Source organism: Malaclemys terrapin, chromosome 5, assembly GCF_027887155.1.
Source record: "Malaclemys terrapin pileata isolate rMalTer1 chromosome 5, rMalTer1.hap1, whole genome shotgun sequence".
Lineage (NCBI taxonomy): Eukaryota > Metazoa > Chordata > Testudines > Emydidae > Malaclemys > Malaclemys terrapin.
This window is the reverse complement of record NC_071509.1, coordinates 127,167,324-127,187,605: the sequence shown is the minus strand read 5'-3', so window position 1 is coordinate 127,187,605 and position 20,282 is coordinate 127,167,324. Positions and strand designations below refer to the sequence as shown.

The following is a 20,282-nucleotide window of genomic DNA, read 5'->3' as shown; positions in this document are numbered from 1 at the left end:
CTACAGCATACTCTGCAAGCACAAACTGTGGACAACTTTCTCTATTTTCAGCTCTGATTCTTTTTGTGAGTGAGATATTTGGTCATCCTAAAAAGGGCATGGGACCAGATGCTGGATGAAGCAAAAAAGGTTAAGAGTTTGATTTCACTAGATGTTAGACTCCAGTTCTAGTTTTAAATCAGCTTTTGCACTAGTTTCATGAGTGCCTTTGAGATCAAGGCTCCATGTCCATTGTTCCCAGGTACTTGGGGATTAGAATATGCCAAAATGAGAGACCTGCCGTATTTGGACCAAGTGTTCTCAGTGAAAACAGAGTAGCAGCCTTAGCTCTTTCTTTACTTGTGTGTGCTTGTCCCTTATTACTTACACAAATTGATCAAGGTATTCTGCTGCTAAAATTCAATTTACTCAACCACAATCCGGGCTTCTTTCCAGTCCTTAATAAAATAAGAAGATGCAAACCAGATAATATCATCAGCCTAATAAAGCTCAAGTAGCACAATGATGAGAGTAACAAATATCTACAGAGATAAATGACTGAGCTTTGGCAGAAGTGCTGTGTCCTGAAGCTATAGGCTCCAGCCTAAAACTTGGTATGAGTTAATCCTCACTATGGACCCAATTCTGCAGGCTCTTTGGGCACAGAACTCCCATTGATTTCTACAGGAGTTCATGTGCGAAGCAGCTGTACAATCAGGACCTGTAGTGGGACAACTTGATAGTACGTTAGTACCAAGTAAAATAAAAGAAAAATTAAACAGAGAAGATATGAAATAGGCACTGACTCAGTTTGCAAAGTTATGAGGGAAAATCTCCGTTCCCCAAAAGGATCAAACGGGCTCACTCTGCACCTTCTTCAGCTGATTTTGAACACATTACTCCTTTGCCACTCACAACAAATTGTGGAAGAAGTGGTGGGTTTTCAAAAACAGCCTTTGCTATCACATTGTATTCAACAGCCTGAAAACCCTGAGTTCACTGCCACTGGATTGGCCTGCTCCAAGATGTCTGTATTTGTGGTCGACACCACAGTTTGAAAGACAAAACAATTCTGTATGAAGAAATGGTACAGCCTTACAGATTAGGGCTTGATTTGTGGAGAGCAGAGTGTCCCCAATCTCCCAGGAGGTATGCAAAACCTCTGAGATTCAAGCCCTACATTCTGAACTCTCCCTTAAACCCAAGCAGCTAGTGAAGGTGCTACGTAAGTGCCTCCGAAAATGATTTGCAGCACCTCCTAGTAACTACCATTCTTACTTTTATTTATCCATATTTCAGTTTCTATCATTTTGATGTGACAAAATAATGCCACATATGTGCAGTTCTAAGAGGCAAGAAAATAGCTTAAAGCAAATTTAATGCAGTCGAACCAAAAAGAGAGAGAGGCTTTCTACAGCTAACCAGTAAAACAAGTTTAAAGTCCTTTTTACATACTTATGGATTTAGCTTCTGTTCTTCTCCTATTTAAAAAGCAGCTGATGGACCATTCAATTCCCCAGCTTTGATAAGTCTTTGTCTAACTGCTTGGCTTCCCTCTGCATGCCTAGTGATCTCGGATTTAATAGCATTCATTTTGGCTCTTGGGTAGTAAGTCTGCCTGCTCCACAGGGTGATGCTTCTGGTGTCTGGCAGTCCCCATGAACAAGAACACCCTGTGACAGCCGAGTGCTCTCAGACAGAGAGTGGAAATTGAAGCTGACTCATGGAAGATAAAACCGTATAGTACAAGGAAAGCCAGTATATACCTGAGCAGTTGTATGGTTGACTATGGCCTTGCCAGGGGAAGAGGGTGCTGACTGCTGCACTGTGAGGATCTGCTGTCCTAAGGCTACATTCAGAGGAACACCAACCGTCTTCTGAGGGGAGTTAGGAGGCTGCGAGGCCACCGACACCACTGTCAGCTGCTGAGCAAAATGAAGAAGCTGGTTAAATTCATTCTGCAGCAAACAATTCCACACTACTAGAGGGCTTCTTCAGTGCACTGCACACATATTTTGTACGCAAAAGGCAAGGTGTTTTACCTTATTAGGGGACTTCAGCGGGGAGATAGCTATTTTATTCGGTGTCTGTTGCGTTGTAGAACCTAAAGAAGGCCCAATAACTCCACTCTCAGAGATGGTTATGGTCTTTGGTGGAGTTCCCGGAGCAGTCTGTGAAAGAACCCTACCTGTAAACAAGAGGCACAAGGTCACCCTAATTACTTGTAAGTTTGTTTATGACAGCCTTACAAGTAAAAGGTTTATTTCCATATCATGGATGCTAACAGAATGCCGATGCACCTCGGCACCACCTCAAAAGGGAAAGTCACCTTGATATCAATGGAGCGACACCATATTATTTAGATCATGTTTAATAGGGAGCGACACCAATGTTCTTTAGATCATGTTTAATGGGCAAGGAAATAGTCAGAGGAAGATCGCCTTAGAAGCAAACACATTGCTTTCGGGAGTTTTCCAAATAAACCTCATGTCTAAAAATACCTTGAAAAGTTAAATTCACATTGACATTTTCAATGTTTCACTGATTATTCCTTACTCCCAGAGCTGAGTTTTAGCTCAATCTTCTCTGACCTACTCTGACATCATGGTGCCCTACACAAATAGTTAGTTCTGGCAAGAGACTTACTATCACCCTGCCCCAACCTTCTTGATAAATGCCTGCTGTGCAAACACCCAGAGACTTTCCCATTTTTCAGGAAGACCAGCCCACTCAGAAGATGATTCTGAGTATTCAAGACAACCCACTGAAAGATTAAAAAGCCAATCAGCAGAAATGAGCTATTTTAGGATGGTGAGGGGAGTTTTTGTTAGTTTATCTGTAAACATTAGTTCTAAGTTTGTTCCTTCGGGATTTGTTTCTTGTATTTTATGTGTCACTGAGCAATGTAAATGTGCTATCCCCAGATCAAGTGCAACCTGAATAAACATCTGCTCCAAAATGACAGGCAAAGGTAACAAGCTTAAACAAATGGCCCCACTATCTTATCTCTATTTGTATTAGAAAACATGGAGGGTCACATACAGCTTGATGCTGGCAAGTGCACTGCTGATTTAGCCCTGCTGCCATATCAACAGGACACAAAGGATGGCAGCAGAGCAGATGCGGTGGGAAGCTGGAGCTGACGCTCATATGGGACTGACTTTATATTGGTAAGAAATATTTTATAAAATAGGGATACAAGTATCCAACCTAATTGTTAATTCTAGAGTGGTTTTTTTTTCCATTTGCATTCACCGTAAGAGGGATATAATTAAGGAGTTTAGGCCCCAAAACTGGCAGCCTGCATTAGGTCAGAATCCATTTTTCTTAGATTGCTTTTAGAAAAAAAAATCCAAAGGTAACAGGCCCGTTTTGACAGCTCCACAAAAAAAGTATGAGCTCCTCTGCAGGCTCTATAGGAGGACTGTGATTAATGTCTCCCAAAGGGAGGCACCAGACTAGCTCAGGGGGTGCATAAGAACTGGGGGGGGGGGGGCGGGGGTGGAAGAACCGCACCACTCTAGATATACACATGCCTCTGTGCTTGTGATAGCTGGCTTCTTAAAAGCCTTCTCACCCTGTTCTTGCAGCAGCCCCTAGGAACAGGACATGTGTACAAGGAGCAGCTCACTAGCCCAACCTTCTCTCTTCCCAGCAGGTAGCCCAGGCTGACACAGCAACCCCTGCATGCCCCCACTGAGTAGCTTTGGGCTGTTGTGGCCCCAATCGACCTTCCAATGAAGTCAATGGAAACACACCCATTAATTCATTTCAGTAGGAGTTCAATACGGCCCTGGGGCAGTGGGGGGAAATTGGTGAGAGACAGAACAAAAAATGAAATAAAACAAAATAATTAAAATAGAAATAAATGGTGAAATGGTGGCAATTGGAGTCAGAATGCAGAGCAAGAAACGATGATACTGGGAAAACTGGTGACACCAGTCCACCAGCCTATTGCAAATGGGGGCTTCAACGGGAATGGGAACTACTGAGATCAACTGCTCCCCTGTGCTCACATCTTCCTTGTACAAGAGCAGCAAATATTTAAAAAGTCATGTTACTTTCCCCTCATTTTTGATTAAGATGGAAGTATTTGCTCTACAGGCAAGGGACAAAGACAAGAGAAAGAATTAAGCAATAAGAGGACAGACACATGTCAACAGAGTTCCACAAGCCCCCTGAAACAGCATTATTCTTGTGAAAAATCCCCTCCCGCAGGGAGTCTATACACAAGATTAAAAAATGATCCTATCTATAAGTTTAGTAAAAATGTACAATGAAAAAAATACAATTCCATTGTTACTAATAGCCCTTAAATGAAGAAGCATGATGATCTTACAAACATGATATAAAAACCTCACCTTCAATACTTTTCAATGTTTCTAGTTTGTTTTTCTGAAGATAACAGCTTTCCCCTTCTCTGTCTATCCCCTGAGCACCACTCTTGTTTTTTCTTCCTTCCTAATTGGAAGGCTCACTGTTTACATTTACTTTAAACTTTAGGAAGCTAAAAGCTAGAAGTTGTAAGATCCTCCCAGTCAGCTGAAAAATATCAGCAAGCACATGTGCCACACCCTCCCTGGGAGTAAAGGCCAGAGACTCTCTCAGCTGGCAAGCTTGGTGAACACATCTTTAAAAGGTTTCAGAATAGCAGCCGTGTTGGTCTGTATCCGCAAAAAGAACGGGAGTACTTGTGGCACCTTAGAGACTAACAAATTTATTTGAGCATAAACTTACGATGCCCGATGCCAACTCTGTCCACATATCTATTCGAGTGACACCAACATAGGACCTAATCCCATCAGCCACGCCATCAGGGACTCGTTCACCTGCACATCTACCAACGTGATATATGCCATCATGTGCCAGCAATGCCCCTCTGCCATATACATTGGCCAAACCAGACAATCTCTACGCAAAAGAATAAATGGACACAAATCTGACATCAGGAATCATAACATTCAAAAACCAGTGGGAGAACACTTCAACCTCTCTAACCACTCAATGACAGACTTGAAGGTGGCAATTTTGCAACAAAAAAACTTCAAAAACAGACTCCAAAGAGAGACTGCTGAACTTGAATTAATATGCAAATTAGATACAATTAACTTAGGTTTAAACAGAGACTAGGAATGGTTGGGTCATTACACTAATTGAATCTATTTCCCCATGTTAAGTTATCCTCACACCTTCTATAGGTCATCTCGATTATCATTTAAAATTTTTTTTTCTCCTGCTGATGATAGCTCATCTCAATTGATTGGCCTCTTACAGTTGGTATGGCTACTTCCACCTTTTCTTGTTCTCTGTATGTATAAATATCTTCTGTCTGTGTGTTCCATTCTATGCATCCGATGAAGTGGGCTGTAGCCCACGAAAGCTTATGCTCAAATTAATTTGTTAGTCTCTAAGGTGCCACAAGTACTCCTGTTCTCTTTGCATCTTTAAAAACACATTTCCCCTTTTCAGAGAAGGAGTTCCACCTATCAGTGATGCTTTTCTTGCATGGACTGAGAGAAAAAAGTCCTGATTCTCTAGCACATTGGTTTAAAAGAAAAATGAAGTTGAAATACATATCTATTCAAAAAACTGAATTAATTGTCAATTTTGTCAAGTATCAGAGGGGTAGCCGTGTTAGTCTGAATCTGTAAAAAGCAACAGAGGGTCCTGTGGCACCTTTGAGACTAACAGAAGTACTGGGAGCATAAGCTTTCGTGGGTAAGAACCTCACTTCTTCAGATGCAAGAAGTGAGGTTCTTACCCACGAAAGCTTATGCTCCCAGTACTTCTGTTAGTCTCAAAGGTGCCACAGGACCCTCTGTTGCTTTTGTCAATTTTGTGTTTCTGTTCCAATACGCGAGCTTCCAAGAACTGCAGTGGAAACAGACTTAACAGAAATTATAAAATGGCATGTTCTTATATGTACATTTCTTGCTATGGTCCCGGTCCTAACTAATTTCCACTCATTCATATATTATTAGTGAAAAGTTAATGATTTTGTGGAAATGATTTTGTGCAAAGTTTTTTTTTTTTTTAAGAAAGTTGTATAAATACAATTAATAAACTTCCCATCTAGAAGTTTAAGACCAAATTTTAGGAGAGCGGAGAAAGGAAAGCACTTTCTTTCAGAAAAGCATGGAAACCTGGAAAAGACCAAGAAATACTACATAAACTGAAAACCAGGTGCAGGGATAAGGAACAGGAAGCAAAGCCAGATAAGAAAAGGGTTGTAATTCATATTACATGCAGCTTATATGGATAAAAAGTTAAAAGGAACCTTGCAGAGATAGTCGTGTCTTTTCAGGGGCCATTCAAGGCCTCAATCCTGCAAAGATTTATGCATTAAGTTCAGTATGTCATTAGACTTCACAGGATTGGGGCCTAAGAGGCTCTGTCAGTCTGGTAGAAGTTGAAGAACCACCTATTTCCAAGCTCTGCAGACTCCTTATCTTTCATATTTGTTTTAAGAGATAATTTACAGCATCTCCTAGATCTTATTTTTATATTTATGTAGGCAATGGAACTAAACACTGAATGTACATTGTCTCAGTGGTTCTCAACCTTTTTTTATTTGCAGGACCCTAACAAATTTCGAATGGCACTGCGGACCCCTTTGGAAAGCTACTGTCTGTATTATATATAGCTGAATTCTGTTCAGTCCGTTTTCAGTCTGAGTCTTTCACAGACCCCTTAGACATGGTCCGCAGACCACAGCCTGAGAACCACTGGTCTAGAAGAGCTGAAAGTACAAAATGGAGAGGGCAAAACCAAGCTGATTATTTCCCAAAGTAGAAAATCATTTCTCGTCATGTTTGTTTATATTTATAGGCATTTCTATGAAAGTAAGCACCTATAAATGGACACACCATGCAATTTCATTAAAGGGGCACTGTAACCTTTAAAGTCACATTTTTGTCTGAGAATACTGTCTGCAACAAGTAACATTTACAATTACAATACATGGAAAAGATTAGAGGAAAAAATAATTTGCTTTCTTTTTTCAGTTCATTCACTTTACACATTTGCTAGCACTTTCTGCATAGTGAATCAGTCAGTCCATTTTCTCTGTGAGGACTTTTTCCACATAGCATCAGGCAAAGGAAAAGCATCTTAAGAAAAAACAGAAGATGAACTTGTACAACCATAAAAACTGGCAAGGGGTACTCCAGGACAAGTGCAAGACTTTAAGTTACTTTTTAAACTCTAAGACTTCAAGTTGATTGTGTCCCTGCAACTGCTAGACAGCATAGGATTTTAAAATAAGAAAGTGTGACCCAACACACCTGCTGATGACCTACATCAGTATACACTTATTGACCTAATTCATTCCCACTGTCTCAGAGACCTCATTCCAGGCTTTAGCCAAAGAAAGCCAATGTTATTAATAAGGTGCAATTTCCTTCTTATACACGATTGTGTGTTTAACATAATTTCAAAGTACTCTGAGTCTTGGATAGCTTTTGTGAATTGCATAAAAATAAATACTGTATTATCCATATCTGATCTGTTTAGTTTTTATTAGCAATTTTAAGCTTATTAGTATGCAGATACTTTCGCAGCTAGCCATCTGAATGACTGAGGTCTGATATAAAAACAAAAATGTGCAGATGTGGTGCACCATCTGAAGCAGCTACATATTAGTTATAAGTTCTTTTAAACTTCTAAAATTCTGAAATGTGATGCACTTCACGTAGCATCAAAAGCTACAGTAAGTGAACTGCAAGACTTTTATTCAGTATCGCCATTTCATTCCACAGCCCTTGAAAATCAGTACAGCAAAACAAGTCATAAAGAAGGACAACCTGCAATGACTGGCGACACTTGAGTTGTCTGTCCTGTAACCGCTTTGCTATTAATTGGTTTTGCAAAGATCAGCTTGGTGATTACTGGGCCAGAAGTTGGTGTTCGGGTCTTCTTAGCAATCTGAAAGAGGGATGTAGAGAGAGAGAAGAGAATTTTAAAATAACCTCATAGAGTTGGGATTTGAAATACAATTTTTCTAGGTTCATAATAAAGGGGAGGGGACAACACTCATATAATTGAGCAGAAGTGATTAATCCATAATATTCTGCTGTTGTTTCCCTCCCACTCACACCCCAATTTTTCCCTAGGGAGAGAATTAGGTTGTCATTAGTGCCATTTGGTCAGCCAGCGAAGTAAACAAAGGTGCAGCATAGCCACACTATTTCTTTTCCAGATAGAGTAAATCTCTTCCAAAATATGTCTGGTCACAAAAGACCCTCGGGCAGAAGTCCTAAAATTGTTTCCACACTCACCCAGAGTTTTATTTAAGAAGTTGAAGCATATTTGCGGATACAGAAGTGCTTGATTTTTAAAAAGTTACAAAATTTCAAACAAGGTATTTATTCCTAGTCTGAGCTATTGAAGGAAACTGTGTTTTGGAAGTGTTAGTCCACCTATCCCAACCTGGAAGCACACTTCTACCGCACAGCTGGTGATGGGGATATCATGTTCAGCATCTATTGTAAGAAAACGCTATCAATCCCTGGGAACTTTTGACACTTACGTTTAAATAGCTGCAAATGTTCTGTACACAGAAACGAAGGGTACTTTTTTCCTGCAGTGAACCTTCCATACCTGTGAAGACTGATCCAAGTCTTTGAAAATATGGCTTGATAAGAGACAGGTAATTTTAGCTGGTTGAGGGAGTTCAGGTCCAATTGAAAATTTATAAACAAGCCTTTCATCTCCCCATCCAATTTATGGAAATCAAAACCTGACCTCCTCAACAGAGCACTAGGTTGTGTTAGTCATAGTGATCAAATCTGATACTGGTATTCAGCTGGCAAAGAGTTGTGGGTTACTGATTTAGAATTAAGATACCTTATTCCAGTCACTAGGAAATATTTTAATTTGCTGGCCACGAAAGCTCCCTGCAGCTGTTTGTTACCAGTCAGCAGGTATAAATTGAGGCCCACGGCCTCAGTATTCTAGATATGGCAAGTAGGGATGGCTCTACCTTTAGCTTCTGGGCATTGTGTGGGAGCAAGGGTCAGGAGGGCATATACTCTAAATGAATAGAAGGGGAATTGTGGGGGGATAAGAGGACCTTTTGGAGGAAGAATGGGCTGGTTGCTGGTCCCCAAATACCAACAGGCAGATTGGGTGACAGTGGGAGAGTAGACTGCATCTCTGTCCAGTTGTCCCTTAAGTTACAAGGTCATGGTCTAGTTCCTCTTTAGCCTCCCCGCCCACCTCCCCTCCATTTCTGCCAATGAGGTAAAAGAATCCTACAATCTCCCCCATCCCTCACATCTCACCTTGGGATGAGAAAACATACAAACAGGATGTTCAAAGCCCCTGGGATCTTTCAGCCCACCCCCAAATAGACATGTGGTGGAAAGAGGTAATGAAGCTGGAGTGTGTCAGTGGTGAAACACCTTGCGGCAAGAATGCCATTTCCAGCTTTCAGAACATCCCCTCCTAATTATGTGGTTTTGGAAGTGAGCCAAGTTGATTGGAGAAAAATTTTGGCTCCCCTATTAGGGCACTCTGACCAAAAGTCAGCCCTGACAATTACCAGTGTGGTAGATTAGAAGTTTATTTTTCCCACTCAACACCACCAGATTTACACCAGTGTAATTCCAGTGACTTGAATGGAGTTGCTACACCATAAAACCGACAACAGAGTAGAGAATCAGGCCCTAAAACTTGGGATCAGAACCACAATTACATTTCATTCTAGAGTAACCTATAGAGAATAAAATCTGTGAACACTGCAAGAATTTGGACATGTAAATTATGATTTTATATGGCCACAGTAAAGAGGCCATTAAGAGGAAGTTATTGCCAAGTGGGCTAGTTTCTAGTTATATTAATCACTGACTAAAAGCACCCGTGGTGTTTTGTTTTTAAGAAATGCTGCAGTTTTAAAATTGATCTGCATCAGCCCACCATCAGCTCCGAGACCTTCAAACAAGAACTAGCAGTTGGGTCATTTCAGATCACAGCAATGTACTCTGTGATACAAGTTATATAGACAGCACCACTGGAGGAGTCAGTGCTCACATCTAGTGATGGCTGTGGGAGGCATTAGGCCTGTAACTGTCTGGAGAATCATCCTAGTACATTAGCTGCCGTCCTTTTCAAGGAATTTAGTGTTACTGTCTTGACAATGAAACCTCCCTAGTAAAACAAACTGTGCCTCTGTCCTCCCTCAGCTGTGCTCAGCCAACAGCAGCAAAAGGAAGATGGTTTTAAAACCAGACACAGCTAGAAAGCAGATCTCATTTAACGGAAACCATGGACTCCTCTGCACTGCAATGCAAAATTATTCCAGAAAGAAAAGTTCTACCTTATACAATCCGTGAATCAAGTCCAGCTGTGGCCTGGAGATTTATTCTCCTTACATATACTGTACATACTATTCTATGCCTTGGCACTGATTTTCTCTTCAGTTTCAGAAAGTACAGAACCAAAAGATCAAAATATCTTTAAAAAATGTGGAAAGAAAATATAGAATATAATACAGTATGCAGCTCATATAGTTTTAGAGCCTTAAAATGAGGCAAAATTTACTATTAGCCCAAATGAAAGTTTGTTAGAACATATGGGAGACAGAAATTAGTAAACAGAAGTTTGAGAGTAAAAAAATATTAGTAGTACATTATATTTAATTGTTTAGAAAGAGCAGATCTCATCTACATTGCAGCGTATAATTGTGTAGCATGTAGGTTTAATGAAAGTTAAGAGTTAGCTCTAATAATAGACACTACCATGATGGGCAGCTGTTTAAAATCCTAAAATACATTTGTTTTAAAGAAATATTTATCAGTAAAATTGCTTGTACAATTTAAAAAAGTATCATAAATGCACACACACCTCTAACAGTAAATATCTGTCTACTAATAAACCCCCGGAAATTGTCTCTGCCCTGTCAGAAATCAGTCTCACCTGCTCTGGACTATTACTATAATTCAGTCACTTTTCCTCTCTGAAGTGACAAGGGATGTCAAAAAGTCAAGCTATTTCAGCATACAATCCATGTCTAGCAGGAACAATTTTGTTTGAGATGGCATTAGGTATTACTAATGAATAGTGATTCATCTCGTTTTAAAGCACTGCCATATATCGGGCTGCTGCTCATGTGAAATATTTTAGGAACACTCAAACTAGAGTTTTGGTGGTGGTTGTTTTTCTTTGCGAAGCCAGGGGTTGCAAGTGTGGGTGGTGGGGAGATCAGGTACAGAGAGGGGAGCAGGAGGGGATAATTGCAGCAGAAAGAGATTGCAACTAATTCTATTGACTTGTGTCTGACAAGAATGTCAATTTTACGCAGCAGCTACCCAGGGCTCCCAGGTTCTGCAGCTCTAGAGCAGCCCTGCCACGCGGACTGCCCCGGACCAGGAACTAAAGAACTTCCACACTCCTGGGACAGTGGGCATCCCAAATACCCAGCTGGCCCGGCAGTCTGGAAGTCCTGGGGTTCCCAGTCTGGGGCAGCCAGCATGGGGGGTTGCCCTGGAGCCGCAAACCCTGGAACTCGGGAGCCCATCCCAGGACTTCCATACTTCTTGAGGCGGAGCTGGGAATTGAACCCTGGTCAGAGCTAAGGCTTTCAGGACCTCCAGCTCCACAGCAGGCAGGGAACCAGGCAGGTTTCTGACAGAACCCTGCCTCTGATTCAGCTAAAGTTCATCAAACCCAACTGGCTTTAGCAAGAAATGTCAAGTTTGATGAACTAGTATTTTCCAGTGAAGTTTCTGACCAGTCCTACTAGGTTCTTTGAATTGGAGCGTGAAGAATCTTCCCTGCAAGCAGCTCTCCCCTAAGGAAATGTGATGTGGCAATATCACAAGAGAAATGCATTCAGCTCTCTGCTCCAGAGAGAATACAAACAGGCTGCTTTGCAAGTGTCTTTATTTATAGTAAGGGTCAAATTCTGCCCGGGATGTGCACTCACAGCTCAGTGGAAACAGCACACCTGTATCTAAAGGCAAATTTTGCCCTTATCTGTTAGATTAGAATATGCTTATACAAGTATATGCTAGATGATTCTGACCTATACATGCAAATACAACTAACCTATCCACAGTATTCTGTCATGTCAAATCTGGAGATGTGATAGAGCAAAGGTGAAGAGAAGTACCACACCTATTTTTCAGGAAAGATGACTGAGCTTGAAGAAACAGGTTCAGGGAGCAGGGTTTGGAGCAGGGAGGGGGAGGAGAGAAGGGTGGTTTTTAATTTGAAGCGAAGATACCATTGAGGTGGCTTAAAATATTTTCTCTATTGCAACCTATCGGCTCTGCCAGTTATCACAGCAAGACAAATTCATTTAGCAATTGGAGTGGAGATGGGGCTGGGCATGAGATTAGATAGAGGCATGAGTAAGGCCAGATCTACACTCAGAACTTTTGCTGGTAGTAATGGGGGTTGGAGTGTGATTTTTTTATTATATTTTTATGCTGGCAAAAGCCCTGGTATAGATGCATTTATAACATCATACGAGTCCTTTTGCCTGTATAGTTTATTTCAGCGGGAGAACTGATATAAGTTATATCATCAAAAGATCTCTTTTGCCAGTATAAGTTGCTTCTACACTAGGAAGATTTGCTGGTATAGCAAACCTTTCCTAGCATAGACAAGGCCCAAGTTTATAATGCATTTTACTCTCAGTAGCATTGAGGATTCAACATAGCACTAAGAGAGGGACTTGGATGCTATAGAATGTTTTACTAAATTCCAATTAGTTTTGCCTTTTCCAAAGTAATGGGATTGTATCAGTTACTTAAGGTCCAAACTGGAAGACAATGGGGCTGTACTGGTGTAACTGAAGGTCTAACATGACCTGAACAACTTTTAATACCAGTAATGATATATGTTAAGAACACAGCTAGATTCTCAGATCCCAGGCTGATTTTAATCAATTCACTTTTCAGAGTCAAACAGTATTTTAAATAAATAAATAAGATAAATTATTATCACTTTACATAGCCTTCCATTGGAGGATCTCAAATGGTTTTACAAATCAATTAATTAAGCCTCACAAAATCCTTGAGGTAGGAGAATAGCATCACCATTTCACACACTGGGGAACTGAAAAGTTAATCAGAGCCAGAAAGAGAATCTGGATCTCCTGACTCCCTCTGTCACAATTAATCGCCAAGATCAGGATTCTCAAACTTTGTAAGTGTGGACAAGATCTTAATAGTGAGATTATCTTTCCCTCACACAACACCTTCTCTCACATTCACGATCTTGTGGATCATGGATTTCTCTCCCATTTGCAATGACATAATATCCCTGTATTATGAATTTCTTACAAGGAAAAAGCAGTATGAGGGAAGTGTTTATATATTTCTGTTTTTGTTGCAGTAAGTGCTTTATTGTTTTTAAAACAGTTAGTCACACTGTTGAATCTTGGTCTGCGTTTTTTTTCTCCCCAATCCCATCCATTCCCCTCCTCTATATCCCTTGCTTCTCTGCACTTGCTTGTTTGCCACTTGGTCCTCTTCTTCTCCAGAATGATTCCCCTACCACTAGTCCACCTTTGACACTACTACATAAACTTCTCTGTAGAAGCAGCTGGGAAAAAAAAGACCCGGTATCACATGATGAGCCTGTTTTGTCAAGAAACTGCTGCAGTAGACCACAGTGCCCACACTAAGCCATAATCTACCCTTATGGATCTCTTACATATTATTAAACATGCGTGCAGCTGGCATAGCTTTATAGGGGGGTGGTTTTTAATCAAAAACATTAATAGTAGCTTTTGAAAAGCCAAATGCAAACAGTTACATCTCTTTTACAAAAGGAACCAAAGGGGAAGAGCAAGTTCGTTTTGTAGAGCAGTGACTCTTAAGGCCTTGCAGTTGGACATACATCAGTTAATCAGGAAAACCTTCAGGATTCCTAAAGGCAAGCAAATAGCGGAGGACAACCAGGAAGAATCACAGCCTTTCAAGTCTCAGATGCCAGAGGCAAGAGGAAAATGATAAATGCTGCAACCCGAGAGTGCCACACAGCTTATGCATTTTTTCCTTTAGCTTTCTTTTAACTGCCAGCATCAGCTCTACAACGCAAGCCAAATGGCAGGACCTGATCCATTCTTAAATGTGCCTATGCTGAGTCAGGAGCCACCGCCTCTTTTAAAGATATTCTGCCAACCTTAACATTAACCATGGAAGTAAAAAAGAAATCAGTAGGGAACAGTCAAACACTAACAATCAACATTAGTCAGGGATTTGATCTTCAGCTTTGATGTGGCTGCAAGCACCGAGCAATATGAAAAAAGACTGCACTGGAAAATAACACTGAGATTGTATGGTGCTTTAAAATACATAGTCTCAAATGTTATGCATGCTATAGTTTGTGTTTGCTTGCTGTGAAATATCCATTTGGAAGTTTAGCACTCTAATTTGTTGGCTTATGGCGCCATCATTTTACATGCACAGCAAGTATTCTGTTTTTTATATAGACTGTTTGAGTTTTATTCTCGTATCCCCAGCTAATGTTTGTGGGAAGATCTTTTTTCCAGATTCAGCCGGGTGTGCTTTAGAAATGTAAACAGCAATCGGGAAGAAAGAAATAAGGATTTAGAAGAAATAAACTTAATATCCATGCAGAGTTCAATCTTCCTAAAGGTATATGGGATTAACTGAAACGCTCACTGAAGAATTCTCTCCACTGCAATAAATTCTGATGGCACAGACACGATAAACCTTAATCTCTGAAAAGGTAGTTGGATGTAAAGAACTTACAATTTAAATACATTCACATATGACTGGATACACTAGAAGCAATATTCTATATATACGCACAGTGAATTCTGAGGGTTGCGTGTGCACACACATGCAAACACATTTCTATCAACAAAAACGAACCTTCAATATGGGAACAGTTTTAGTTTTAAAACAAAAAGGGTTTAATTTTAAAAAAGTTTCATTAGTACAACCCCTTTTACCTGTACTGTTTTTAACTGCTGGGTCTGTAATACAGAAGACTGGGCTGCAGTATTTATCAGCTGACTTCCCGGCGTCAAAGAGGAGACACCAACGACAGGCTTCATCTCTGGCCTCCCTCCAATAGTAACCACTTTGATCTGCTGGGCTGGTACCTTGGGGTCTCCTGCCTGAGCCTGAATTGTGGCCTTCTGCGTCTGGGGTAGCTGGTTGTGGGGTAGTGCTAAGACAATTGGCTGGCCAGCCTTTCCCAAAGTTGTCACAATTAGCTTTTGTCCTTCTTGTTTAATAGTTTGGTTGCCAAGTTTAAGATCAGTGGCCTTGTTCAGAATAATCTGATTGGCTGAGATGGTGACAGGAGTCTGAGCACCAAGTTTATGGAGGCCACTTTGCAAGGTAGGTTTTACTGTTGCATTAGTGTCAGTTTTTGTAATTGTGGTATTCACTGTAACTTGGCTTGAGTGATTGCTGGGCACGGTAGCTGGTTCTGTGGTGGCTGTGATTGTAGTTGCAGAGTCACTGGCTGAGCTTATGTTCACTATTTCTTCCAGTTCTGTTTCCATAGGAATAGCATCTCCCATAGGTGACGCCACAATAACAGCCTCAATGCTATCGTCTTCCATCAGAGTTATACCAGTGTCCATTATCTCCTCAGGGAGTAAGCTGTTCACCTCTGCTGACACCACCTCCATCGTAGACGTTCTGGCAGTAAGGCAACGACCAGGCACTGCAACTGTATTAAAAATAATAATAATAAAGGTCAATTAGTAGGTCATAAATTATTAAATTCCATGACAACATACATTTCTGCAAAGCTTCATGAATAGTATTACCACAGAGGAACATAAGTGCACAAATACTGGAGGTGGAGGAATTTTAGCAGAACTATATTTTCATGTGAAATTTATCCTTGATTCTTTAATACATTTACTTGAATAATCCTAATTTAGATCAGACCTCCTCCAGCAGCATTACAATACACCCACATCTCCTTAGGCCAGAGAAAGCCAGGAATTAAAATGTAAGAGTTCATGAATGGTTTTAGTGGTCACACATGCCAACATTCATTACCAAGCTGTCATTCCATGGAGTTGTTTGAAGTAGTGAATGTGCTAATAGTTCACTTGTTTACGAGTATTAATTTCAGTGATCTCAGCAACAGCACATGGGAAAGCAGAGCTATTTTAGTGACAAACTTAGTTATCTATTGAACTTGATCACCAACCCATTTGAGAACCAAGCCAATAGTGCTGCTTTTCAAAGCCATGGATGATTTCATGCTTCGGTTGTCCCACGGGGTGGGGGGAAAAGCACAGCTCACTTGTTCTATACTTATTAGAAAAGAAAGAGCCTCAAATTGTGACTGTAATATAAAACATCCAGTGAATAAATGAACTAATCTGCAGGACACAGCAGGGTGTGCTGAATTGATTAGAAAGAAAAGCAAGCTTAAAAAACAGAATTAGCAGTGGGTTCTATACATGTGAGTCTCTTAACTTGAAAAACCTTGAAGAGGGGAAAATGAAAATGGCAGAATCTCCTGTAAATATGATACAGAAGCATGAATATTAGACTTCCCATTAAAAAGGTAACATTGTCAGTCAACAATGATCAGCATTTTAAAATACCTCCTTCACCATTTGCCTCCTTCCATCAGCTTATTTCTTTCACCTTGTAGTGGGTGGGCACACTATGTACCCTCTTATCATTTACAACATTCACGCTGAACCTCAGGGTGTAGCAACCGTAACACCTTGTCCTCGCAAACCTGGGTTTGCACGTTGCACAGCAAAGTACAGTGGTGCCATTTTTACAGCACTCCCATTCATAATTAATGGATTATTGTTGTGGATGGTTTAAAATGCATGGATTAAATGCCGAGGTTGCATTTATTGATTACAGTGCCATTGTGTGTCTGAATTTGCACCATTTTATGATAATAGCCAAACTGACCATAGAATAACTGTAGATCATTCACCCATGAAGTACAGAAGCTAGGGAAAAACTGCAGTATGTTATCTAGTTTATATGCTGACAGGCTGATGATGAAAGCAATTAACAGAGGCAGGGATTCCCACTAGTTTCAGTTTATTTTTGTTCATTAGAATGTTGTAAGAAAACTATACAAGAAAAAGACGATCAACGAAACATTTTTATGGTGCAGCTCGGAACTTACAGGTCATTAACAAAGAGTTTTGCATCAAATACACTTGAAGAACTGAGAATCTTGGGGCAGGTCTACACTACAGATTTACAGCAGCACAGGTGCAGGTGTGCCGCTGTAGCGCTTCTGGTGAAGACACTCTAAACCGACAGGAGAGAGCTCTCCTGTCGGCTTAATAATTCCACCTCTGTGAGGGGTGGCAGCTATGGTGGTGGGAGAAGCTCTCCCGCCGACATAGCACTGTCTACACCGGTGCTTAGGTCTGTATAACTACGTCACTCAGGAGTGTGAATAATCCACACCCTTGAGCGATGTAGTTATAGCGCAGTAATTTTGTAGTGTAGACCAGAGTTTGGTATTAATGGCTTGAGCCAAGTTTGTTTTCTATAATAAACTTGATGGGAAATTTGGGATATTTTCATAACAATACTTAGCATTAGAACTTTATTCTTTGCCTGTTTTGGGAAAAGGCTAATTTTTTAAACATACTAGTATTTAAACCAAACTCCCTTATTTATTATTTTTAGCAATAGTGTAGGAAATTTTTTTGTATGTCATCACAAACACAGCTTGTTATGAACAAGAGTAGGCTTTGTACGAATTCTATGGCCCTTTAAAAAAAAATCAACGTTTTTGTTGCCATCAGGGATCGGAAACTTTTCTATAGCTAATTTAAGACCTACCAATTCCCTAGGCTAGTAACAAAAGACTGTAGAATCTAGTGGATAAGATGCTAGTTTCACATTTCAAAGGTTGCAAGTTCAAAATTTGTTCCTTCAAATATCTTTTCTACTCTTTTAAAGCAAGGAAGTAATGTATGTGATGACAAATATTTCACTGTTAAAAAAAGCCAAGCTAAAAAGTGACTGGCTGTTTAAATGGTTAAAGTGAACAAGTCTCTAGGACTAAAAGCCATTTAAAATGATAACCCCTTTTGCAACATGGTTGATTTAGTAGCTACCATATAGTTATATGGCTGCACTGTTCCTTTTCTAAATAGGCTTTATTTGTAATATGTGAAATGTTATGCATTATGCCTCATGTAGGCAAAACTCTCACTCATCCAAGAGAAGCTCTGTCCACATGAGCTCTTTTGCTTCCATAACCAGCATAGGATCAGGCGCCAATTATTTTTCCAAAGAAACATGAATGAGACAAGATGGGTGAGGTAATATCTTTTTTAGACCAACTTCTTTTGGTCAAAGAGACAAGCTTTGAGTTTACACAGAGCTCTTCTTTAGGTCTGGGAACGGTACTCAGAGCATCACAACATGAATGCATAAACATGCCTACACTTAATGGCACATAAGTAACCCCTCAACTGCAGCCATGAAAACCCATTTTATTTTAAGGGGATTGTTTTTTTAAATGGATCTCAGAACATGATAAAATACTGCACTGACATTAACATCACTAATAAATTATGCTGCCTTTATTTCTCAACATTATACCAAGCTTCAGCTACTAGTGTGAGATAACTTACTCATATAACCCACAGGCATGCCCACAAATGCACAACTCACTTATTGGCCAGGACGTAAAACTGTTTATTTCTCTGATGTCACTGCCAGAAATACCTCCTTTGGAAAACTTTACTTCTCGGATGATGGCAGCACAGTCTGTAGTGACGCCATGCCTTGTAACTACTGGTACAGAAAACAGTACTTCTTATAAGGACATATTAGATAATAGTGCCACACTTCTGCTTAGAAGATAACCCAAATGATCAGACAAGACTTACCACAGAATAGGAAAATACAAAATCACTTGGCAACGATTCAGCACAGGTGTGCCAAGACAACTACCTATCATGCTGACCAACATGGTCTCATCATTTCCTTCTGCTCTCCCATCTGTCTGTATCCACCTGCATTCTCTTGTCTTATACTTTGATTGTAAACTCCTTGGGGCAGGGACTAGCTTTCTGTTCTGTGTTTGTACAGCACCTAGCACAAGGGGGGCCTGGTCCAGGACTAGGGCTCCTCGGTGCTACCCCAATATAATAAAATATACTTCCATATTTGGAAGTACCCAAAGTTGCCATCTTTGGCTGCAATGACTTTTTAAGAGAAAGAGAGAGAGAGAAATAGGAGAAAAAGGATAAATGCAGTGAGCCTTGTGGATGTGGAAAAATTGGAAAAAGAGTCCAGCAGAGGGCAACAAAAATGATTAGGGGGCTGCGGCACATGATTTATGAGGAGAGGCTGAGGGAACTGGGATTATTTAGTCTGCAGAAGAGAAGAATTGGGGGGGGGGGGGATTTGATAGCTGCTTTCAACTACCCGAAAGGGGGTTCCAAAGAGGATGGATCTAGACTATTCTCAGTGGTAGCAGATGACAGAACAAGTAGTAATGGTCTCAAGTTGCAGTGGGGGAGGTTTAGGTTGGATATTAGGAAAAACTTTTTCACTAGGAGGGTGGTGAAGCACTGGAATGGGTTACCTAGGGAGGTGGTGGAATCTCCTTCCTTAGAGGTTTTTAAGGTCAGGTTTGACAAAGCCTTGGCTAGGATGATTTAGTTGGGGCTTGGTCCTGCTTTGAGCAGGGGGTTGGACTAGATGACCTCCTGAGGTCCCTTCCAACCCTGATATTCTACGATATGCAAAAAACAAGGAGATGGCCTGGCTTCTTGTATTTACATATGGATATAAGAACCTCTCAGTAAATTTAAATCCTGATCCCCATTCACTACTTTATATATGATGAATTTCTAACAAAAATGTTATAGCATTACAATAATTTGGTACATTTTCACTGGTAAAAATGCAAACTAATAAAGGTAGATAGGATTCTTTTGATGAAAATTACAGAATCAATAGTATAAGCTAATGACTTGTGTAGCACAAGTTAAATGTTAAAAACAATCAGAATTTTTAAAATGCCAAAGTTAATTACATCTATGATCTTTCCCCATTTCCTTTGACCTTGCCAAAGTAATTTCAAATTAATTTACTGAATGCAATTTTCACCAGTAAATAATTTTCCTCACATCAATCCAAAGGCAGTTGGTTAATTTCAGGCATGCAGCTAGTTTTTATAAACCTAAAAGTAGCTACATAAACATATACATCAATCTTTCAACATAATCCCCAAAATGAGTGACGTTCTCTTCTGACCAGCAGAGCCATTGCCTTGTGCCAAATAAAATGAAACAGTTTTGCCAGATACAACAGCTGGTAGATCCTTAATGCTGAAAAAACCTCCACTTCAACGCA

The 20,282-nt window shown here is 40.3% G+C and overlaps 1 protein-coding gene across 5 annotated transcripts in view; it reads right to left on the bottom strand.

Annotated features, from left to right (window-relative positions):
• The window catches only part of LIN54 (lin-54 DREAM MuvB core complex component), a 64,372-nt gene that overhangs the window by 20,299 nt on the left and 23,791 nt on the right, over positions 1-20,282 (bottom strand). For 3 of the 5 annotated variants that reach the window (XM_054030885.1, XM_054030887.1, XM_054030884.1), the window contains exons 2-5: positions 14,906-15,636; positions 7,782-7,902; positions 2,022-2,167; positions 1,746-1,904 (exon numbers count right to left, since the gene is read on the bottom strand). In XM_054030885.1, coding sequence (XP_053886860.1) covers positions 1,746-1,904; positions 2,022-2,167; positions 7,782-7,902; positions 14,906-15,595 — 1,116 coding nt within the window. In that variant the 5' untranslated portion in view covers positions 15,596-15,636. Of the gene's footprint in view, positions 1-1,745; positions 1,905-2,021; positions 2,168-7,781; positions 7,903-14,905; positions 15,637-18,590; positions 18,625-20,282 lie in introns of those variants that run through there. The other 2 variants (XM_054030883.1, XM_054030886.1) reach the window with 2 other exon arrangements.